Source organism: Pseudoliparis swirei, chromosome 16 (genome assembly GCF_029220125.1).
Source record: "Pseudoliparis swirei isolate HS2019 ecotype Mariana Trench chromosome 16, NWPU_hadal_v1, whole genome shotgun sequence".
Classification (NCBI taxonomy): Eukaryota; Metazoa; Chordata; class Actinopteri; order Perciformes; family Liparidae; genus Pseudoliparis; species Pseudoliparis swirei.
The window spans coordinates 11,033,032-11,058,085 of NC_079403.1; the positions used below are offsets into that span (position 1 = coordinate 11,033,032).

The window sequence follows — 25,054 nt, forward strand, 5'->3', positions numbered from 1 at the left end:
TTGCTCGGTTGTTTACTTGTGATAAGCATCTGCAGTGTGGCTCCTTATGTTTCGCTGCAGAGCCCCCCCATATCTGTAGAAATGCTGCATAATCAGTGCTTTGCAGATCGAGTGATTATCTCCTTTGGAATAGACTCTTCATCATTAAACCTGAAGTGATATAGACTCCCTAATGAGCTCATGTTTGATGTCTCTCACCAACGATAGGAAGCTGGTTTTGATGCAAATTAGCACAACTTCTGCTCAGCTAAGGTCCTGTACTGTAAGCACCGTCATGCCTGTCGAAGTCGGCTCCGTGTTTCTACATATTAGACTTGCTAATCAGATGCTAATGCTCGTGAGTGGAAGAGTTGCGAGGCAAGGCAGCTACGGAATGGTAATCAGCGTAGAGTTGGCCGGCAACAAAGAGACTGATTATTTGAGCTCCTTTTTATTTTTTTAAACACATGCTCAGATTCAAACACTTATCCAGTTGCTTTTTTGATGTTGCTTGACGTCAACACAATGTGATTACGGTGCTTTCTGGAATTTCCTCATTGTTACCTTCGCATTGAAAATGCGGAAGGTTATGTTTTGATCGCCGCGTATTTATTTATTCATTTATTTATTTGTATGCGTGTTATTCGCAGAACTCAAAAAGTATTGAACCGAATCGCATGAAATTTGCTGGGATGATTGGTTATTATCCGGGGACCAGTTGATTAGATTTTGGGATCAATCGGGTCAAAGGTCAAGGTCATGAACAGGTCAAATCTTCTTGAATCGCATGAAATTTGGTGGGATGATTGGTTATATCCCGGGACCATTTGATTAGATTTTGGGATCAATCGGGTCAAGGTCAAGGTCATGGAAAGGTCAACATCTTTTTTTTTTATAGCATACATTTTTTGTCCAATTGGCATGCAACTAATGCCAACATGTTCATAATTCAATGCCCGATCTTGTGATATGCGAAGGTATGCGCTCTACCGAGTGCCCATTCTAGTTGGCTTTGTAATTGGCTAGAAATGGAGACTTTACCACACTGCCACCTTTTAACACCTCTCACTTAGATATTGGTGTTCAGGAATAATAACATAACATTAGAGTAAGCTGTTCACATGATTTGTGGTTGTAGTATGTGAGCTCGCTCGGGTCAGGCCGCCCGCTGTGTGGCTGCACTGGTCGACAGATGGCGTTATGACCCTCGGTGGGGCGGTAAAGGGAGGCCCCGTGGTCAGGTTGTGTGTTCATGGAGCTGTTGATGGGTTGTGTCATGCTGTTCCATGAAATGAAGCTTTGTGGTGCTGAAGGTTTTTTTTTCGGTGTCAGAATATATTGTATTGTTGCGCCGTCTCTGAGCCTATTAGGCTGTCTGTCATGTTGCCGTGGTTTTGGGAGAGGATTGGTGCGATCAAGGATTGATTAAGTCAGAATTTGTGTTTTGACAGCCCTGCTGCATTCCCTTTGAGCTCTGGTGGTCCGAAATGTTGTCGAACACAGTTGGAGTCAAACTGTTCAAGTGTAGTTTCTATGTTATCTTTAATTGGGTTGATTTATCTTCTGTGTCGGGAGTCTTCTCTCAGTGTGTTGGCAGACAACGTTGGCAAAGTCCCAGCACACTCTTTATCTACTTTGACATCACACCTCTGCTTATCTCGTCTGAATCACTGACCTTTATGCTATTTGGAGGATAAACAAAGTTATTAGTGTGACACGGGAAATGAAAACAAAGTGTTGGTCAAATCAAATCCAGATCACACAAGATACTTTATGATGTTGTGCCAAGGACATTTCCTTGTTGCTGCTTGACTTGCTCTCGTTCAAATTGGACAGAAATATGCACATGTGGGATAATCTTGTGGTTGCTCGACATCCAGTTTGATTAGACTCAAACTCAGAGCGATCGAATGCAATTCCTTTGCATTTCACAAAAGTCTCGATTTGTAAGCCTTGCTTTGAATTGCAACAGCTTCCCCAAAGTGAAGAGCAATACGGGCATCGATCAAAATCAAAGTGTGGTGCAGCCGATCCTTTTCCCCCAGATCGTTCCACTGAAGATCGATTCCTCTCTGCCAAACTGTATTCCAACCATTGCACACATAAGATCAAGATTATTGTCTGGTACCCGTGGATGGATATCTTCTTTTCTAAAAGCTCTCCCCTCAGGCGGGGTTCAGAAAATGTCTAATTCCTCCTTTGTCAGATTTTAAGAATACATTCGAAGCACACCTTGATTTGCCATTCTCGGAAAGTGCCCTGAAGCATTAAATGGGTTGTTGAGGGCTTATGTGGTGATGCAGCCTGGGAACCGGTATCCTCAGGGGCCGAAGAAAGAAAGAGCACTTCTCATCCATCTCAATTCACACACTGTTTGGCCTCTCAGGCTCCTATCCCCAACCACTTAACATCGCCTTTGAAATACCATTCGCTTCAATTATTACGTTTTTCTTCCTTCTTTTCTCCCAAGTGCAAAGATTGTGTTTCGTGTGTATCAGGTGTCCGTGATGGTGACCAGTCTGCTGTGGCAGCCAAGTGTTGCAGCTGCACACAAAGCATAAAATCTCGTCTTCCATTTGTCTCGTAAAAGGAGGGAGAGATCAGACACCAAAATGTAATTGAATCCGTTTCAAAAAGTGCTAACAGTGTCTTTTTCTTCTTCGTTCCCTGCTCTGCTTCAGGTGTTTCTACATCGTCTCAACCAGTATGCAGCCACCAAAATTGACAAGAACATCACAGAGGAGACTGTCAAGGTGAGGGTCAATCTGGGAGTGTATGAGACGGCATAATTAACATTGACTTTTACACCTCACACAGAGCCTTTTTTGAGACAGTAACTTGATCCGTGAAAAGTCCGGAAATTACACTGGAACCTGAATAAAGTAAGTCCTTGTTTGGAGTGCTCCTCCAACCTAAATTAGCCAAGTTCTGAATGGAGCAAGAAGTAGTGGGCGATCCAGGAAGCAGCTGTAAATATAATCTATTTATAAGCGATTCCGGCTGGAGGATAATAAAGGATGCTCTCTCACAGTGGGAGAGCGACTGTTCAAGTGAGCCTGCAAGCTCTGGAAGGTAAAATAGACATTCAGTGGATATTTACTGCACGTCCCTTGTTTTGGAATATGTCTATGTTTTGTTTGGGAACATGCCGTACAGAGAGGGGTTTTGATGATGTCACCGAGCTGCTGAATGACATCCAGTCCTCTTGGAGAAAAGTTTCTTTGATGACATTTACATCCAAGATTTATTTGCTGTCCACTGAAGATTATTTGTGCCTCACCCCGTAAAAGGCTTCTCTGGTTTCCATGTCTTGGTTTTATTTCACCAGCTTCTTCCTCCATCCAGATTAAGCATTGTTTTATCCTTTAACATCACCACAAAAAGGACATAAAAGAGGGCAGAAGTGAACGCCACATGAAGGCAACATTTCCATCTAAAAATAAAATATAAAAATCTAATAATAATTTTTGAACCCCCAATATCAAAGACATCTGAAGCCAAAATGCCCATTTCAAAGAAACCTCACTCTTTAGTGGCCTCAGAAGAATTACAGTTCAAAGTATTGAATCGGGCAATGTTAGGAACACCACTGGAGGAAAAACAGTTGGCAAATATGCTAAAACCAGATTCTCTAGGTCCTGTTTCTCTTTCAGGTTTTATTTTCCAACATCGAGGAGATCCTGGCCGTTCACAAGGACTTTCTCTCCATGGTGGAGGAGCTGCTCCAGCCTGACCCTCATGCTCACCATGAAATCGGGCGCTGCTTCTTGCACTTTGTAAGTAACACATGAGACTGCCATTACTTCATGCTTCCTCGATTGCAAATTGAAGGTTATCCCGCCACCTTTTAATTATAATTTGATCATCTTGTCCAAGCTCCTATAGTTCAGTCACATCAATGTCAGCTCTGTTTGCAGTAATCTTTTGTTCATCTAAAGATTTCTCTCCTGCGCTTTGGTTTACTATCAGAGCTTAAATGCCGTTATGCCTCAGAGTACGGCTTAAAATGATAAGATACACCACATGTTGTCGATTCGCCTTTCTGGATTACTCAAGATAAGATATGCTTGATACGGTTCTGATATACTGCTCAAACCTGCTATATATCACAATTCTTTGATGCTGAGCCTGGAGGCACACTGGCATATAATGGGTTTCAAAGTCTAATAAATCTCACCATCCTTCTGTTGGGCTGAAGGCGACTCCTGTGCCAGTCGGGCGCTGATGAAACAGGTGAGAAGAGAGAGAGAGAGAGAGAGCGATGACCTCATTGAGGAACAAGGGATATAATTCACAGCAAACTGAAAACTCATGACCATAATTCAGTCATGAGTGACCATGTGAGTCCATTGAGATTAGACTTGGACAGTTTCTTTGTTATTATGCTGTTTTTCCCCCCTCAGAATGTCTTTCTTAGTAGTGATATGTTGATGCTCTTAAAGTTCCAGGAAAGAATTACACAATGTAACTTTACTACAGAAACACAAATAGGTAAGTAAGCCAGCTGGACATTCGGCTGCTAAAATCAAAATCCCTCAGGCTGATTTAAGACTCAACTCCACCCTTTAGAACTACAGTTAACTCCATTCCCAGGGACAAATAATAAAATATTGTGGAGGTTTATAAACTGACCTATTAGAAACAAGAAGAGCATACTATACCGGTTATGAAAAATATGTGTATTTGCAAGTTGTTGTAGTTGTTGTTAAGAGAGCTCTGCCTCTTAATATCTTTATATCATACCTTCTGAGGCAGAGCCACATGGCTGAGGACTGTGCACTATTTCTGCAGCTCTGTCGTGACTTTGTAGTGAGTGATTTAAAGGCTGTGCGGTCTGCCCACTGCTGCCTTTCAGAGACAATGGAGTATGAATGTCATAAAAACTGCTGCGATGGAAAGTTGTCAGTAATATGGCAGCAAGGCAGATGGATACTATTTGAACACACACACACAAACACACACATGCATGCACGCACACACACACACACACACACAAACATACACATATTCATATACACACATACACACACACACGTGATATACATTATTTATTTAATGATGGAGATGAGAGTATAGGGAATAATTCCTACCTACAATGAATCTATAATTCACACATCTGTGGTGGTTTTTTCCTTGTTTTACTGTCTTCTTTATTGCCCTATCTGGCTTAAATGATTTCTCGACGCCCTCTACTATTTTTTCCATTTTCTGTTTGACTTTGTCGGCCCTTTTTACTCTTTCTTTCTCCCTGTCTGCCATTTGTTCCTTTTACTCATGTGTCCTTGTCGTTCTCTTTCTCTTGCAGAGGAGTCGTTTCCAGATTTATGATGAATACTGTGGGAATCATGAGAAGGCTCAGAGGCTGCTGCTGGAGCTCAATAAGATCAGGAGCGTTCGGACATGTTTACTGGTGAGAAGGGGCGAACAAGATGCACATACATGCAACCAATTCATGCTAACACACATTATAGTTATTAAATGGCAGTTTATTAGTTACAAGTGTCACTCTTAGTGATGGACTGCACTGTTTTTATTTGTTTCGAAAGTTTAACAGCTATTTTTTAGCTTACGTCTCCCTCTATAGCTATATAGTTAAACATCCATATGATGTGTTAAAAATTTAAGGTAATTCCAAAATATAGTTGATTTCTTTGCGTCAATATTGAAATCCAAGAGAGGTCATGCGTGAAGAAACCAGAACTGCTCGCATATCAAAACACACAGCTCCACTCATACAAACACACACTCACCCACACGTTGTTGACCGTGTTAAACCCTGTACTTAATGACCGTGTTTACATGCATTCTAATAACTGGCTTAGTCGGACTGAAATCGAATTATCCGTTTCATGTCAACACCTTTGTTCGACTATGTGCGGTCCGACTACGATCCGATTAACACCCCTGGATAACTCGATCCGATCCGGTTGATAATTCGACGATCGCGGCATGTAACGGTGAATTGGATTAGGAACTGGACTTTGCGTCTTTGCGCATGCTTGAGATCCCGCCGCCCTCCTCCCTCCCATGTCGTGACCCGGAAGTGGAAAGAGACGATAAGTTGTCACTTCCGGGAGCCTGGCCGGCAGAAAACAAACAAACAACGCGATGGAGAACACAAGAGCCACCACACATTTCTGGACCGAAGAGCAGACAGAATTTATGCTTAACCTTGCGCTCTGTTCGCCATCTTTCTCGAAATGTTGATGTTGTTGTTGTTGGTTGTTGTTGGTAGTGGTGAAGAGGTCAAGCGGAAATGGCTGTATCACCACGAGTTGTAATGAAAACAGCGCCACCTATCGTATCGGATATGACATGCTTTCGGCCAATGATTCGAATTACTCACTGCCATGTATATTGGGATAATAGCAGATCCCCCAAAAGATAGCATAGTCCGACTAAAGCAAGATTCGAATTATACCATCATGTAAACGCACTGAGTGTGTCTGACAGCTGATGTGACTCTGCCCCTCGTGTGGGCGGACTCCCTCTCCCGACACAGAGAATTTCATTTCCACAGGGGAGCTTCATGTTGCTAGAACAAAAGATGACTACATCTCCCCTGTCGGTCGCAGACTGTATGTTTGAGGTCAAATTATTCACTCTTTTTCCCTTTTCCTTGTCTTTCACAGCTCTTCACTTGATGCTGTTTAATCTTTTGTACCCCTGTTCATAGGTTTTGACAGCGTGTAATGTTAGTCCTTACTCCTTTACCTCAGAACGGCACGCTCTTGTATCCCAACACACCTTCACCTCTTGTGGTTTAAGACGAGCAGGAATATAGAGCACTTTGAACATTTAAATCAACTGCACAGTAACACAACCAGAAGAAAACCACAGTATGTATTGATTGGCCTGTTCATTGGAGAAGCACATGACCTTCTGGTAAAACTGTCATTGATGGAGTAAGTAAATTAACTCACATAAATACACACTAAACACACCATCAAAGAGGCTGCAAGGTTTCTATTCTGATTTACTGTTCGTGCGTGCCTTTAATCTAGGAAGCCAGAGGAGGTAAAGATATTAATTAACTTTGATTTAATGGCGCCTTTATGGCCTTAACCTTTTGGTGACCTAACCTTCCATACGGGCTATATGGGTCTCGTGTAACCTTCCAATTAGCTATGGCCTGATATACCTCAGGTCACCTCCTCAGCCTGGCCATGACGAGGGTGAAGATATCTGCTGACCTCCACTAAACCTTTGGCCAACTGGCCGCCATAAAGCCTGGTTTATTGTTTACACTGTAATCCGGCACCTCGTAGATATTTAAGGTGAGAGGGAGTAGAAGCAGTTGACCTCATAACCTGTATCCTACCACATGAAGGTAAGGGTCATTTTTGGATCGATTGAAGACAAAGATTATCTCTTAATTTATGATGAATCTAAATTTAGAGATGGCGATGTTTTTATGTGGGTCGTTCCACCACTTTTGTCCAAACATATTTGAACAACTATTGGTTGGATCGCCATTCATTTTAGTTTAGATGTTCATAGTCCCCAGAGGATGAATCCTACAGACTTTGATGTCCCCCTGACTACCATTGTGTAACTAGCCGGTCAAACTGTCTATCCGCCCAAGAGGATGGTTTATGACCAAAGACCTGCAAAACCAATGATGTTCACACTAGCCTCAGCTGTACCTGTTCTAATTAGCACATTTTAGTAATGCCCACATACTAAACTAAGAAGGTGGAAGTGGTGATAAACATTGCCGAAAACACTGATGTTTAATCTGTACATGACAACCACTTCAACATGCTATGACCACTTCATTTCTTGCCTCTCCCTAGTTAGTTGACTCATTAGTTGACTCATTAGTGAGTCAACATGATGACCTTTCTGTTCACACCGCCCTCACCAGGGCGCAACACTAACTTTCAAAAGACAGCTGATTGCCCTCTTATATACAACTGAAGAGACACAAACGTTCACATGTGTGCTATTCATATTTTTCACATGTTAAAAGGTAGTTGCCACTGATGGCAACCAAAGGCCAATAATGTGTTGATGACAACCTGGCAAACCTTACCGTGGAGCAATACTTCTGATGCTACCGATAAACCCATTTCATATTTGTTTCCAAAGGTCTTTATTCTTTCGCTCTGTTAAATTATTCCATTTAATTCGCTAGGATTTCTAAAATCAAGAACAAATGTGGGTTTTCTTGCCAATGAGCATGACAGCCTCTCAGAGCTGCTGGCTTCAGCCTTAACCCTCCTCTCCTCTCCTCTCCTGCAGAACTGCATGTTGCTGGGAGGCAGAAAAAACACAGAGGTCCCGCTGGAGGGTTACCTGGTAGCTCCTATCCAGAGGATCTGCAAGTACCCATTGCTGCTCAGAGTGAGTTTGGTCTTGTGCACGATAACCATGTATTAGAGAGAACACACCCATGCACCAGCTCTGTAGTGCACCTTCTTCTCCTCGTTTCACTCACCACCACCTTGTCATTAGTTGGGGCTGTCTCGTCCCATTCACATCAACCTCTCCCTTGCTAATGAAACACCGGTCTCGTATTCAGATACGTCTACTCTCTGTTTTAGTTCCCCAGCGCAGCCACATCGTAGTAATAACACAAGACCTATCATCACCTTCCCGACCCAGCTGTGCATTGGGACACTCTGACTGGGCTCATTCATACCGGCACTCTCAGTTGTTAGTTCTGAAATTTCCATTTCCCGATGTGAAACGTGGGCGAAATTAAATACACTTTCAAAGTCTTGCTTGAGTCTGTGATCTGAGATGTCCCGTCTCATTCGTCTTGTTATGATCTATTAATTCACCCAGACGTTCTAAACAGCCACCAACGCGGACACAGAGACGTAGTCGTGGTAATAATAAGGGGGTAATCTGATGCTCTGCCATTTGAAGTCTCCCAGCTGCCAGGGGCTCCCGCTCTGAAATGAGACAGATAGCCAGCACTGGCTGCAGATATATCCAGAGCAGTGTCCGTCTGCCCTGTCGTAGCTGACATACTGAAAGACAGTGTTTAGACTATAGACCCAGAGATTGCCATTGCTTTTGCGAGATCGTGGTATCCCGGAGCAGGGTTTTTAATGACCTAACTCAGGAACCACTGGAAGGTAAGCGCTTGTGGAGTGTGAACATATTTAAACATATTTTGATATCATTGGTTTCATGTGTACATATGTTCTAAGAGTTAGATTTGCCACACATTTGATTTTAAAGTAGTTTAAGTGCAATAATAGGAATGTGTGTGTCTCTATTGTCACTTTACTAGTTTTTCATGTGACATTTTCGGGCATTTGCATTTATGCAGGAGCTACTGAAAAGGACCCCGAAGAAGCACAACGACTACGCCCTGGTGCAGGAGTCTCTGCAGGTGATGAAGGCTGTGTGCTCCAGCATCAACGAGGCCAAGAGACAGATGGAGAAGTTGGAGATTCTGGAGGAATGGCAGTCCCATATCGAGGGCTGGGAGGTGGGTTACAAATTAACTGTGTACACTGAGTTGAGTGATTTAATCTCACCCAGTAAATTCTATTTAAATGGCTGCATTGACTGTCCTGCTGTGCACTCAGCGTTGACTTGTAGGTTATAATTTTTTTTAAACACAGCTGAGCTTTCCCCCAGTCAAAGCTCAAATTCAAGACATATTTAAAGCCACTTAGCCCGATGCCAGCAATGCAACACGAATTGTAGTGGCGTGACTTTTGTCAGCCTTTTAAGCTTTATTGTTCTCTCTGGTAACAATGACTTGTTTTCACAATCTTTCCTCCTGGGTGAGCCTCTGTGATTAAAGCCATTACGCTTAAGGGTCACTGATTCAATCATCTTTAGGAACACCGAACTTCTTGGTCTGGAGGGTTGCCTTTAGATTAGTTTCTGGGATGCCTTAATAAGGGGTCAGTTGGCCTCGTGGTGGTTGGAAAGAGAAATCAGTGGTCAGGTTTCTATGAATGTGTTTCAGTATTAGCAGGACATTTAGAAAGGCTTTTAGTCCGGTTTCTTTTCTGCTTCATGGTCAAATAAACTGCAGCTACAAAAATAGTTGGCCAATGTTTATGAAAAAAAAAGTGTGATCAGAATGAGCCGTACTGTTGGGTGCGGTGACATATCTTGCACTCGACATGGCTGTAACTCCTCCGCGGTTCACCCTTATTAATTCGCTCACTCTGGAGGAGGATCCTCTGACGCCAGACTAAATGACATGGAACTAAGAGGAGAGGCAAGATGTAGAAAGAAAAGGAAAAAAAGGAGAGCTGGCTGAGTGATGGTTGCATCTTGCATTTCTGTGTGGGTGTCTGAGGAATGATGGAGGGATGAGGAGTGTTTGTGGGAGATGCTGTTTTTCCATTCCTGCTGGCCGCCCGAGGGCATCCTGGCAGGTTCACCTCGCGTGGGAGAGACAGGGCGATGGCCCGAAGTGGTCACCATAGTGACAACTGCCAGCATTTGTCAGGGCGGTGATTACCAGTTGGTTTGTGCAAGTGTCTGTGTTTTGTCACTCCATAGAAATATGTTAATTTTAGAGCGGAGGGTAAAGTTTTCAGTTGTGTTTCACTTTACATTCTGTTCTCGTTTCAGTTTAGTTAGAGTTCTTTAAACATACTTTAATTACCAATGACAAATAACACTTTAGAGTTCAATATACATTTTTCCAACACACTTCCTTTGATTACTGGAATATTCGGCTTTGTCCTTCCTAATATTTGATCTATTTCTGCAGTTGTTATGTCTGGCTGTTGTCTGGCTATAAAAATAGAGGGTTGAAATGTCGATCAAATAGATGACAGAGAGTTTTAAAGATTTGTTCAAGCTTCTGAGTATACCCTCTGTGGAGCTTTTTGTAATAATAATAGTGTTAAGAGTGATGGAAAAATGCTGCAGAGAAATTGAAAAATCTAAAGAAGACTGCAACAAAAGAAGTAAATAGAAAGGGGGTTCTGTGAAAAACGTTAAAAACACAAATGGGAAGTGTCAGTACTTCCATTTGGGAAATGCAGCTCCGTCGTCTGAGCTAGTGTGATTTTACAATTGGCCCCTTTAAGTTTCCATGTTTGTTGCGCACACATTCACTGCAAATGAGTTTAACATCTGGTCATGAACTGAGGAGTTAAAAAGCTGCCGAAAGAAGGAGACACAAAAAAAAAAAAGAGTGTGGAAGAAGAAATGGAAGAGACGAAGAAATAGACGAGGAGTCCATGGGAGCGGAAGAGAGTGAGGGATGATTGGCAGAAGGAAAGGGAGGAGGATAAACAGGCCGAGGAGCGAAAGAAGGAAAAAGCGGGATACGTTTGGCCCACTGGTGTCTCCAGCAGGAGGAAATGCTTAGCACATTTTCCGGCTGTGTGCATATGGGAGTTATTTTTAGCTCTGAAGGGCCGATCAAACGTGGTCCATAAATCCCCAGAGCAGGCAAGGTAAGGGGAAAGACAGCACACTTTATCACTAGCAGCAGGAACCCCAACCAATGTGGTGACCAGGCGCGACAATGCAGCACATGGTTGGACTGGACGGGATGTTATTCTATACAAGCTATTAACGGCCGTGCATTTTAAAGTCCCACAGCAATCTGGTCTGAGGAAGCGGGGAGTGTTTTTACAGACCCCTGAGAGAGGGAACAGGAAAGGCTGGGCTTTGTAATCCCTCCTCCTGTTCAGTCACTATGTGTGAACATTGCATGGTATAGAAATCCTTTTAAGAAACTTTCTCTTTCAGAAAAAAGATTCACATTCAAATGATTTCCTGAATTCCTGTGTGTCAATCTCTGTCCGAGCATCTGTTTCACTTTCTTGTTTCTCTTCTGCTTGACCTTTGGCCCACATGTCTGTTTGCAGGGCTCCAATATCACAGATACATGCACGGAGATGCTCATGCACGGCGTCCTCTTGAAGATTTCAGCTGGAAACATACAAGAGAGGATTTTCTTCCTGTTTGACAAGCTTCTGATCTACTGCAAGAAGAAAAACAGGTGTCCTGGCCCTCTTTAATTCATTACTCTCCTGGCAAAATTCACAAATCACAAGATACATTTCAATTCTCATCACAGTGTGTATTTTATTAAAAGACCAAATACACGTTCCTTTACTTTGCTGAGGAAAGGAGAGCAGTGCACTGTGAGAAGCATTTTACTTTGAAAGAAGTCATGCAGTAGAGGGACAGAAGGATTTGGCATTTCATTTTAAATTTAGGGGAATGGCGACATGTGATTAGTCTCGATGAGAATATCAACCAGAGAAGGTCGATTTATATTTTAGGTAGTTTGTCAGGAAGTATACTAAATGATATGACATTTGATTAGGATGAGTGCAAGTTGAGTCAGGAAACTTGTGCTGATTGCTGACCATTGTTGTGCTTCTGCAGGCACTGGCCAAGTCTGTGCTGTGACACTGAGCTAAACATGCAGTTGCTCACAATAATGCAACATCCATTGTATGTGTTTTTTGGCAGGCCTTGTTTACACGCCACTAACCAAGTGGCCATCTGTTTTGATTTTGTTTTACTGCATGCGCTGTATAAAGTGTAATGCATGCAGGGAGTGCATCAAACGGAACCATTTATGACTAAATAAAGAAAACGAAAGTAGAAAGTGTGTTGCCCTGACCTTAAAAAATTGAATCTGAATTTGATGCATTTCCCTCACTTAATGTGATTACTACACATAGACAAACATCTGATGATTATAATTAGCCTCATGAATGAACTGTGAGTGATACGCAGTAAGCAATAACATGACATAATTTGTTTGTTTCTCTCCATCTCAGGCGTTTAAAAAACAGCAAGACGGCCACAGAGGGACCACGCTACCTGTTCAGAGGGAGAATCAACACAGAGGTGATGGAGGTGGAGAATGTGGATGATGGCACGGGTGAGTGGTCCCGTGAAAAAATACATTTTCTTTGGACAAATAGTTAGATTTTCCCTTTCTGACTTTCGGACGCTCATTTTTTATTTCAGCATTGCTGTGGTTTAAAGATATGCCATAATAATCCTCACAGGAACCTTTACAACATGTGATTTTATACTTGGATTACCGATGGAAAAATACGATTTACCTATAAACATTTCTTGGGACTGTGCTGCTGCTGGTGCTTGGTGAACTCACGTTTGTGTCTCTTGGCCTCACATAGCCAGTGATTATCATTTATATTTGTCGAAGCCATCATTTCCTCTCGAACAGCCCGAGATGGGCCATAATATTGGGTGCTTTTGGTGAGAGATGGATGGGTTTGGGTCCTGAGAGGGAGGATAAACACGTGAGGCAGGCAGCGGTGCAGTGACTCCTGGGTGTTCTGCACCACAGGCGGGACATCTCAATCTGAAATCTGGGTCGACAGGAGTATTTTAACTTGGATTCCTACAAAATGAAAGCGCCCAGACTTTTTCCCAGGCACACACTTGCTGCCTAAGGTTGAAATACGCCCTTGAGGCATACCATATGAAGGACACCACACTGTAGATGCTTTTAGATGTGATTGTAATTGATGATTGTAAGGGTTTGCTTTCTGTTACACCCGTGGAGGGAGAAAATCAGAGGTCAGGCTGTAAAGCATTTGAAACGTTTCCTAAGAGATGGAAATAATGACAGCGATTCAACTCACGGTCAAGAGTTCAGGTCTGATTGCTTTGGGTTTTTACACTCTGAGCTTCTATATTTGAGCGTAGGTGGTGAATCACAAGTAGTCTCCATCTCTGTGGACTATTCTGAACACTCAGCAGTAAATAATGCTGATGGATGGTTCCCCTTCTTTATTGTTTATCCTCTCGTTTATCTCATTAAAGGAGAAGAGCGATAATCAATGAAGCACTCAATAGAGAGGGTAGGGCCGGCACTAGAGCTGGGGACAGTGAGCCTGCATTGAGTGTTTGCACTGATAGAGTACTTTGCTCTCAATAGTTTTATGATGCATGTTTTGGGAGAAGAGGCAGCACACTATTGTATAAGAAAGCTTTATATGTCTAGTCTGTTATTGTCTATTTCCTGTTCTTTCCCGTTGCCTTTGTGTTGCTATCACAATGTTATGTTACTTTGTTTTCGCTGAAGCAAGTCACTGGAGTTGTGTCTCATGTTATTGTTGTGTTTTGAACCCGACTTTCCAAACGCTGATCGATTGCCCTTCAAACATGTCAAAGTACTCTGAGCCCAAATTATAAAAAAAAAAAAGGGATTTGTGGCGAACCACAAATCCTCTACCTGGAGGCAGGTAGAGGATTTATAACAGTAGTGAAGTCAATCTCATGTATGCGTTACAGCTGACTACCACAGCAGCGGGAACATAGTAAACAACGGCTGGAAGATCCACAACACGGCCAAGAACAAGTGGTTCGTCTGCATGGCCAAGACCCCGGAGGAGAAACAGGAGTGGCTGGAGGCCATCATGAAAGAGAGGGAGCGGAGGAAAAGTAAGAAGGAGCTTTACTGTATCAGTACCAGGGTGTAGGTGGGAGGTGGTGGGGTGTGTGTGTATGTCTGTCTGTGTGTGTGTGTGTGGGTGTGGGGGCGTCAGTTAGGGGAACTCATTTCCCCTTTGATTTTTCTTCTCAACATCTGTCTTGAATCAAATAGCTGTGAATATATGCTGTATTTGTGTAAATGAACACAGACCTATTTAACCCTACTAATATAAAAAGGGGGGGGGGGATATCAGACATTGAGTTGTGGGATCTGCATCCAAGAGTGAAAGAAAAAAACCAGGGATGCGATGATATTGTGTGTGTCTTTTGCGAACACTGTTACGGGCGTTAAACAGATTAGCAGGTTGTCATTCCGACAAGGAAAAGTCCAACGTTCTGTGTCTTATCGTCCCCTTTTTGAGATTGTGTACTGTACATGATAATCTCTTCATGGGGTCAGTCATTAATGCTTCCCCAGAATATTAGCACAGACAGTGAAAGAGATTGCTAATTATCTTGTAAAATTAGGAGATATTAACCTTCTCCAGCTAGTAATCAGTGTTGCCACTAGTCTAGGGGCTGAGTGCAAAGATTTTGACAGACTTTTTTGCACCCTCCCTTCTTTCCACCCCTGCTGCATAGGCCTGAGGCTCGGCATGGAGCAGGATACGTGGGTGATGGTGTCAGAGAAGGGCGAGAAACTTTACCACCTCATGACCAAGGGTAACCTCATTAAGGATCGTAAACGCAAGCTCACCACCTTCCCCAAATGCTTCCTGGGAAGGTAAGATTCTTGCCGCTAACGTTGCCACATTGCTTTGTCCAGTGAGAAAGCTGCTGAGTATTGGGTTCCTCTATGTCACATCAGTGTGAGCTGTGTGTCTGCGAGGTAGTGAGTCAGAGGCAAAGTGGATGCCGTAAAATAAACCAGAAGGAATATCGAATTCTGTGTTATTGCTGATATACGGGTCTTTATACATTTGAGAAGTAGACAGAGAGTCCTTGGACAGTGTGCAATCAATAATATTAGCACCTGCATCATATGGTGATTTTACAGATTACACTGTGGTGACAAAGATCAATTAATCCGTCCCCGATTTAATTTCTTAAATGGGCAAGCAGCTGGGAAGAAGAAAGCTTCAGCGCTTTCTGTTCAGGTGGCTCTGTGTTGTCTGTGGTCTCAGTCATGGGAAAATCAAAGCCAGACAGATTTAGCCCATGAATCTTATTTAAGGATTATTGTGTGCTATCTGGGGATCGTAAATCACATGAAAATATCCCTGTGCCGCTCAGCTGACTGACCACTTTCTCCATTGCCCATGTTAGATTACAATCAGTTTACTGCTGAGGAGTCCATGAGGTAACAGCAGTAGAGGGCCCATTATACCATAAAGCAGCTGTGTGTGTGTGTGTGTGTGTGTGTCTTTGTAAAATGTTCATCGTTTCCTCTCGTCTTTGAGTTTCCACAGCTTCGCTATGTCAATATACTGTCCTTCCATGTTTACTTTTTATCAGTCTAAATATACCCATCTATCCTCCGTTTGTTGATAGTTGAGAATATTCACTATAAAGCTTAACTCCAAATCCCGTCCTTGAGCTATTTTAAGCATGCATGAGTTGATGCCCCCATTTCAGTGTTTTGCTTGCCAGGTTCTCATACAGTAAATGAGTACTGACTGTTGGTTTGAATTGAGTTTGCCTAGGGTTTAATCCAGAAACCCCTCTTTAAATTTAGAATTAAAATGATTAAAATGGCAATATGTAGTGGCACGGGCCTGTAACTGAATCAGGATTATAACATCTAGAAACCATCTGGCTGCAGCAGAAGAGCTCTGCATGTTTGAAAATAAAAGTTCAATGTGACTCTCTTTTTTATAGTGATGACACGGCAATTTAAAAAGGGTTGGGAATAAAATGTTTTCACGAGGCAGCGTCGAATGTTATATAAATGTGCCTATCTCGACTGTTGAAATCCCATAACAAATTTGCCTTGTAAACGCCACACTACTTTTTAGAATGAGCCGTGTTTTCCATTTGTTCAAATGTTCTACAGAGATGTTTTGACTGGTAATCACACTGAAAATCACCCAAGCTTAAATAGTCAGTTCAAAATCCCTGTTATTTTTGAAAGCATGGAGAGAGAGAGAAAGAAAACAACTAAAAAGTCCAATTGGGCATAGTTGTGGCCATGTTACATAGGCCGGTGGTTGGGAATGAGTGATTACTCTCTCCTTGGGTCCACGCAGGCAGCACCAGATCCCTTGCGGTCTGGAGGAGGAATGGATCTGTCAGCTAAAAAGATTAAATGGATTAAACGTTGGTCGTATACGGGCACCTCCTCGCGTCTGAAGAGATCATACGGCGAGCAAGCAGCTCAGGGAAGCACCTTTTGGAAACCTATCCCTCTGTACACGACTTGGCTAACACCTGGATGACCACTAGCGGGTGAAAAGACATCTCTAGCCCTTCTGTACTTCCCCTGTCTGAGACGATCATGGAGATGCATGTGTGCGTAATTGGTGAATTGGAACCAGCATGGTATGTCTCTGATGAAAGCCACATTGCCTATGGCTCCAACTTAGCTTAGTCCCTTCATTGTGCAAGACTCTGCCTTTATTCTTTTTACATGCCGTCTCTCTCTCCGCCAGAGGCTATTTTTGGGTCGCGAGCTCCTCCCCTTTTCAATCGTACAATGGCATTTGCGGTTCGGTTACTGCGACAATGTAATTCATCAAAGAAAATGTGCACGACAGCCACCTAGCTTGCAGTTATATCATCCAATTTTAAACCTGCGATAAACAGAAAAACAAAAGCGATTCAAAGTGTGTCTCTTCTGCACATGACGGACAGTAGTGTCGAAGAAAAGCCCTTTAAAAAGCTCAACGGAAAGGTTAGACACTGTGCAAGAAATGATCTTTGTCTTCGTCAGCCTCTGCTCTCCTTTTGACGTAACTTGGCATAAACCTTTAGCTCCATCTGCTCACACAAAGGTTACATTCAAGCAGAAGCTTAAACAAAATGCTGCTTCGTGTGGATGTAGACAGCATTGTAGACAAAGAACGAAAGGTAGAATTATGAATCAGTTAATATACAGTATTAATTGTAAAAGGAGTATATGGAGTACACTGACTGAGTGGGAGTGAGGTTCGCTATCTTTCGAAACTCCAAGTAACACAAAAAAACTGAAAACATAGCCGAGTCCGGAGCCTTACCACTAAACTCGTGAACAAAACTCTTTCAGCCGGGCCGCTAGTCGACTTCCCGGCCTCAGCTCCCTCCAATCCTGGAGTTCTCATGCAGCGGCCGCTCGGCTCCGCTCCATCTCTGCAGGTCTCCTGATGAGCTTCCCTGCTGGACGTTTGTTCCCCTCCCTAACGAGGCGATCAGCTCCAGGTGTGTCCACTCCCACACCTGACCCCGATGCTCTCCTGAAGGAGTGGGTGGAGCCCTGTGGCTGGAATGGAGACGCCTCTAATAACCCATTACACCACAGCGTACGAAAGTAGATACTGTCTGGGATTTGATTATCGTAATGTCGTGGCGTAGAGAAACTTAAAGCTTATTTGTCTCTCTCCGAGGGGAAGACATTTAATCTACCAGCACCTCCAGAGTTCACTACTTTACACATGATGTCTTGTTTATTTAGTCTGTACAAATATGAAGTAAGACCACTTGTCAAGTTTACACTTTTGTGTAAATTAGACAAACAGGATGTAAAATGTTAATTAATGAGCTTTAGAGAAGCTGCTTAGCATATTTTGTTTAGCATAAGAGGCTAGCTGTTATGCTAAGCTAAGCTAACCCTCTGCTGGCAGTAGCTTCATCTTTGGCAGACATATGTGACTGCTATTGATCTTCTCATCTAACTTTCTCAAGAACCAACACATTTCTAACTTTGGCAATCATGAAGTAATTCATCGATTACAGTAAGAAGTTTATTGACAAAACACTTAGTTGTCAGGCCCTTTAAAGGCTGATTTCAGTGAAACATGTATTACATAGTCATACTCTCAAATGATTTATTTATCCACAAATACGTCTTAAATATTGGTTTGATTTGGTATATTTTGCCCAGTTCCGAATGTAGATTGTAATTGCGTGAAACTCTCCATTGCATATTTGACCCTAATCAGCTTGAGGCCATGGGAACTTCATACTCCATGGTTTTCTTCCATGGTAAAGGTGCAGAGGTTGACATATTGACGTTGTTATAGACTTGTGTTTTTCCCCTGTGGGCTGTTGCGTAGAGCAAAGAAACCACGGATGAGTGGTTAAAGAGTGACGGAGGTGTGGTGTTTGGGCAGTTGTTTCTCCGAAAGCGTTTGTAATTGCCACCAGTTGGCTCGACGCGGAAACCCGACCACCACCGTCATGGCCGGCTAGCGAATTCCACAGAAATCCGGTGGTGCTGCTGGCCGTGGTTGTTTGTCTTTTATAGGGAGACTGGACATCTCGGATATAATCGGATAGGCTTTGCCCCTTTGTCTGTCCTCTACCCTCTAAGACTTTATTTTTATTTTCTCCTCTTACTGTCTCTCTCTCTCAGTCACTAAATGATGGAGAATTATTCCGTTAGGTCATTTGGGCCCCTCAGAAATCGGATGCTATGTTTGTTTTTCTGGGGTTTGGTTTGTTTCCTCTTTCCAGTTGTAAATGATGCAGAGCAAAATCATCATTCATTTTCCATGAACTTCCCGAGATTCAATTAAATTGTTCGGATTTCATCGCGTTACATCGCATGTCTAAAATAAATGAAGTTGAACTCCAAAGCCTGCTGGATAGATGTGGCCCCCAGCAGTAAAGAGATCATCTCTTTTCACTCAGGATAGTGTTTGTTGCCTTAGTCTCAACAAAGGCCACCACCTATATTCCAATTTATAGATTATTGAGGGTTAATTCAAAGCTCTCTCCACTGAACACACGCTCTCTCTTTTATAGTGACAGGATTTCCCCCTCTGCGATTTTTTTTACATTTGTTGTGTTCTCCCTGAGTGAGAATGTGTGCTATTATGTCAGTGTTGCCTTTTGTGTTTCCCCAGTGAGTTTGTGTCTTGGCTGATGGACATTGGTGAGACAGGCAACCCAGAGGAAGGGGTTCACCTGGGTCAAGCTCTGCTGGAGAATGGAATCATCCACCATGGTTAGTTCTCTCAATTCTTTCACACTAAGACCTTCTTTATCATCCTTTGCTGTTCCATATCAATAACCAAATCTACCACAGTCTAAGTCACTCTGGGCTACATGGTATAGTGCATGCAAAAGCCTGTCACTGCCTGCCCTAACCTATAGCCACGTCCAGTGAATGTTTCTCATTCAGCAGTTCCACAATATTTTCACTCTCTGGCTTGAGCCTACAATGCAGATGCAGCTGTTTTATTGACGTATGTGTCCCACTCCCTTGACACAATGTTTAGGTACGGTATTATAAATGTTGCCGTAATGTTTATGAAATATTTGCTCAGTGGCTGTTCTGTGGCTTTGGGTAACAAGTGTATTTGGTCCATGAGCCTGTAGCGGGCTATCGCTTTGCATTCACATTAAATGGTGCGCACTGCTCTGCATGTTTTTAGTTTTTTTCCTCCTCAAAAGAGTAGGGCCCCAAGCCAAGTTGTATCTTAAATCACTCAGGGGTACTTAATTGCTTCCTCACAGAGAAATGAGATTGGGCTTTAGAGCTGTTCCTGACAGAGAGGAATAAGCGCTCTCACAGCGCTGTTAGAAATGCCCATGTGAAAAATGAGAGAATATCTTTTCATACAATTCTTTAATGGAACTCATGGCTGCAGCCAAGAATACAGAGCCAACTGTTACGACGGTTTTGGAGGGCCTTCGACAAAGTCCCCTAAAGCCAGAGGAGCAGGGAGCTCTGAGCAGCTGTGTTCTCTGTGACCACTCTGTATGAGGTTTGAGTCTTCTTCTTGTCTGGAAAGTGTGTTTCACCATGCAGTCTGGCTTGGCTTGAATATGTGTTTTAAACCTCCTATACTTTCAAATTTAACGCAATATGAATACCACCCACTTGAGTTTTTGAATTTTTTTTCTTTTCCATCTTTCACCCTGGGCACTTCTCCTTTCAGAAACCTCCTTATGTTTTGAATTGCATTTTTAGTCACGGACAAACACCAGTTCAAACCTGAGCCTGTACTGTACCGCTTTCGCTACGACGATGGCACCTACCACCCCAGAGGCGACATGCACGATGTCATATCTAAGGTAACAGCGGAGCTTAATTTATTATAAATCACATTGGACACACCTGTCATTCACCTAACCGGAAGCTTCTTGCTTGTTTTTCTCAGGGCGTTCGACTCTTCTGCCGTCTTCACAGCCTCTTCACTCCTGTTATCAGGTAGGCAGACATTTTCTCTTCCACTCCATTGCAACCCGGCCCGGTGGGGCCCCAATAGCTGAGCCTCTTACTTCTAAAAAGCTCAGTAAAAAAAAAAAAGATTTCAGAGTGTGACAGATCATTTATTGATCTTGTGCCTGACACAAAGTCATTCCGCAGAAGACAAACATCGATTCCAATTCCTCAACGTACAACATGATCAAAATATCCATTTTGATATCTGAAGTTTAAAAAGTGTTGTTTTCAAAGTTTCAGGACTGAAATCAGAATGAGTTCTGTGTGCCATTATATGTCATTCAGATAAACACTTGGAAAAATAAAAGTAAGCTCCCATTAATTTATCTTGTGGTGGATTATAAGTGTTAACATGCGAAAGCAGACAAATAAAGCATGCCCATGAAATAGTTACTTAAACCCAAACGTGAATCAGATGGTTTTGAGCAATTCTGACACATGAAACATTCCTTTGTCGAACAGGGTTCCAAGTGGAAAGGATTTTCTGGCATGTTTAGTTCTTCTGTGTTGTTTTTAAAAATCTCCATTTGAACAGTGCTTGAGGAGCAGGCTGTTAATGTGTTTTGCCACAAAGTAGCGCAGCAAGGTTGCCTGTTTATGCTAGTTTCAAATGGCCCGCAGAAAAGCTTTAATGTCACACCATCAAACTATGCCATCGCTGGAAGGGGCACGCTAATCCTGCATGTATTCCTGCATTGTATCTTCTCCATATTTCCGTTTGATCCAGCTACTAAAAGGCCTAAAGGGTGATTATGTGTGTGTGTTTGAGTGTGTGTGTTTGAGTGTGTGTGTGTGTGTGTCAGCATTCAGCCCATTGGCGTTTGTGTTAAGGCCAAATCTCTTGAGGTAAAAAAACCTATTTTTGGTGCTTGAGAGGTGTGTGTGTGTGTGTGCGTTGTAAGCCAGCGTATCTGTGCAGTGCATTCTCACTGAGAGCAGTACAATGCATCACTGGGCCTGGGAATGCCAGAGTTTAATTGGAGCAACCGGCCCCTGCCTAATTAGGTATAATTTCCTGGCAGAGCGAGATAGATGAAACAAAGGGGGAGGAACGTACACCATACAACCCCCATACGCCCACATAACGTCTGCTCCCCCACCCCTCACCGAGCTTTCCTCGCTAGAAAGCTCTAGGGACTCAGATTTTACGTTTGAAAAAGTCCATTATAGGCTAATATATATAATATAATATAATGTGTAGCATTTGTTTGTAATAACTAATGATATGCTGCACCCTAGTAATCCATCAAGACTGAAACAGTTAATTAAATCTTGAACTTTCAGCATCCTCTGCATAATTTATGTCAAAGAATGCTTTGAAAATGCAACGTTTGCCTTCATCCTCCATTTAATCATGTCAAGGCAAACTTTCCTCTTTGGACGGCAAGTTGAAAACCACCTCTGACCTTTCCTTCTGTTACTCCTCAAACTGCTGTTTCCTCATGCCGGACATATGGCTGCCCAATGGACCGATGTTTACCCCCATTTTTCACTCTGACAGCCTCACTGTGCTCCAGCCTCCCTTTCTCCATTCAGAGACAAAACAGGGTTTCTCTTTTTCTCTTCTGGTCCAAGAGTTTATGCAGCGCAGCGTGCCTCACCGGCTAATATCATGTGCAATGTGTGTGTGCGTGCGTGTGTGTGCGTGCGTGTCTGAGTGAGTGTTTGCATGTGGTGTAAGTGGTAGAGCGGTGTAAGTCACTGTGGTTCTGGACTTTCCCGGCCTGCTGCTCGGCCCCTGCTCGTCCCCGGGGAGGCCCCTGTGTTCATGGGAAAAGTCACAGCTCCATTTCAGACAGCATTCTCGGGGCCTGTGCGGCAGTGTGGGTAACACTGGGAACATCAACACCAGACTGACATGGGGCTCCCTAGGGCCGAACACAGCAGGGGCCGTTACCAGCCGTGCTCGGAGGAATGCTGGTTTGCTGTCACCGACTGTCAGAAACTCTCGCAGATTCATGACGCAACTGGCAGTGCTTGAAAAGTGACCATGTCTTTCTGAGAGTCAGAATTTATTAGCCCTCTTTGGCTTCATTGCTATTTTTGTTTAAATAGCCCGAGAAATTACACCGTCACATGTTCACCATCTGGTTTTATTATGCTGAAAGTGAATCACTGAGTTGAAAAGTAACATGGCACAGTTTAAGTTTAATTTAGTTTTCCTCATCCTTCTCTTGAAGTGTTCTGCTTTTCTTACCAATCCAGGGATAAGGACTACCATTTGCGGACCTACAAATCAGTGGTGATGGCCAACAAGCTCATCGACTGGCTTATTGCACAGGTAAACCCTGATTTAGCTTCATACACTTTAAAAGAGGACTAACATTATCTTATATCAGATATCAGTGGGAGTCTGATCACGATACGGTCAACCAAGTGTTTGTTCAAGAAGTTATTCCAAGCAAAATTATGAAACGAAAAGGATAAATTATACAATTTGTTAAAAAGTTTTTTCTTGAATTAATGCACAACTTCAAACATGCCAAATCAATTGTCGTACATGTAGTTTTGTGGGCCACCTCAAATGTGCAACAGAGGAAAGGAACTGAGACAACAAAGCGTTGCTCGCCACCAGACTGGAGGCTCTCAGCGGAGCCGAAAGGAAACCAAGACAGAAAAGCTGAACGGATTCGACAGCTGAGCTTTTTTGTTTTTAACAAGAAACTTTGAGGTTGACAGATTGATAGTCCTGTCCAGGATGACAACAAAGAAAAAAAATGTGTACAGCCACCACCACAGAACCAATGGCAGACATCACATATTTGTGCTTGCATATAAGTGTGTATGTGTGTGGTCCATATGAATATGAATCTGACCCAGGCCAGCGGAATAGCTCTGACTTCTTCAGTGGGACTTCAAGAGATGTCACACTTTGCTGTCTCGACATGATTTGGGCTTTGTTCAAGATGAAGCGTGGAGGGGCGCTGCTGGCCTCTGGGAGGGTGGTGGGGGGGTGTTGAGTGTGACATTTTGACTGCTCTCTAAACTTACAATGTGCTTTGTTCTGTTTCTTTCTCTTTTCTCCCCTTGACTCATTTACTCTTTCCACTCTTTATGCTGAAACATTTCTCCACTGCGCCCGCTCGTTCTCTTTCCCGTGTCTTCTGGTGCAGGGGGACTGCAGAACCAGAGAGGAAGCGTTGATCTTGGGGGTGGAGCTGTGCGACAATGGCTTCATGCATCACGGTACGGCATTTCTCACTGCAAAGGATTTCCAGAAACCCCCAACAAGTTTCTTGATCCTGCCGTTTACAAACAGTGGGATCCTGTCCATCATTTACTAAATGAGAGTTGAATGCTTTGGAGAAACCGCACAGAGGGCGCCCGGCATTTAGCATCCTGTTTTAGAACACAACCACTCTTGTTCTCTTTCCATTTCTACTTATAATCCCTTTGACACGCCTCAGGAATAGAACATATTTCCAATCCAGTGATTAATGTGTCATTTGTATGTGTGGTTCGGGCTGTGGCTGTATCCATGCATGCTGTCCTTAGCTTGTGTGCATCTGAACTTACGTAACCAAGTGCAGGGTACATGCAGGTTTTGCCTTCGCTGTGAGAACGCTGCTTTTCAATTTATGGGCAAAACGGTCGGTAGCCATGGTTGCAGTTTGTTTATGCGAGTCGGACTCGTTTGTAACTCTGCTCCTCCCTCGTGCCAAAGTCCACATCATACACACTACTGTATGAGTCACATCGTGTCTCCTCGTACCTCCATGATGTAACTGCTCCAAACTACCCACAGTTTAAGTCTCACTCGACAAATTACCAGGGCATCTATAGAATAACAGTACCAGCCATCACACTTTTCACTTTACACTTGCACAGCCTTTAGGACAATTTCACCATTCGTGCCGGAACGTTATTTGGTGACTGAACTTATATATTGAGTCGAAAGAAGAATAGGGTTGTTTTTCAAAACTCCTCCACCAAGTCTAGGTTGTGTTGCTGTGGAGACAGAGTTCATGCAATGAAAGAGGGGTCACACTTGTTCAAGAAAGAATGAATGATCAAGAAAGTCAAGTTTTCAATTAACCATCAATAGGCTCTCTGGGCCACTGAACTAGACCATATATTATGACATAATTATCCAATGTGCAATTGTATTGTATAATAAAATGTTAAAGGGTGGTCTGCCCTTCCACACGGACATTGGTTTCCATTCATTTCATCACAATTTGGTTTCATAACCCTTGTCGAAGTTACATAATACATGCATATGGGACAAAAATAACTTTTTCTAACAAGTTCTCGCTGTCTGTTCATCTTTTATGTTGGACCTAAAACTTTAAAACACACTGGTTTCCTGAAATATGATTATTAAGCCAATTTATTGTCAGTTGTTTCTTT

The 25,054-nt window shown here is 43.0% G+C and overlaps 1 protein-coding gene across 2 annotated transcripts in view; it reads left to right on the forward strand.

Moving 5' to 3' along the window:
- prex2 (phosphatidylinositol-3,4,5-trisphosphate-dependent Rac exchange factor 2) overlaps positions 1–25,054 on the forward strand; it is an 83,501-nt gene that overhangs the window by 12,958 nt on the left and 45,489 nt on the right. For both annotated transcript variants that reach the window (XR_008834030.1, XM_056433825.1), the window contains exons 2-15: positions 2,661–2,732; positions 3,633–3,755; positions 5,285–5,389; positions 8,224–8,325; positions 9,263–9,424; positions 11,784–11,917; positions 12,711–12,814; positions 14,200–14,349; positions 14,983–15,124; positions 19,380–19,480; positions 20,450–20,553; positions 20,640–20,689; positions 22,910–22,985; positions 23,818–23,890. Coding sequence is in view for 1 of the 2 variants with exons in the window: in XM_056433825.1 (XP_056289800.1) it covers positions 2,661–2,732; positions 3,633–3,755; positions 5,285–5,389; positions 8,224–8,325; positions 9,263–9,424; positions 11,784–11,917; positions 12,711–12,814; positions 14,200–14,349; positions 14,983–15,124; positions 19,380–19,480; positions 20,450–20,553; positions 20,640–20,689; positions 22,910–22,985; positions 23,818–23,890 (1,498 nt within the window). In the remaining variant the exon portion in view is untranslated. The remainder of the gene's footprint in view (positions 1–2,660; positions 2,733–3,632; positions 3,756–5,284; positions 5,390–8,223; positions 8,326–9,262; positions 9,425–11,783; positions 11,918–12,710; positions 12,815–14,199; positions 14,350–14,982; positions 15,125–19,379; positions 19,481–20,449; positions 20,554–20,639; positions 20,690–22,909; positions 22,986–23,817; positions 23,891–25,054) is intronic.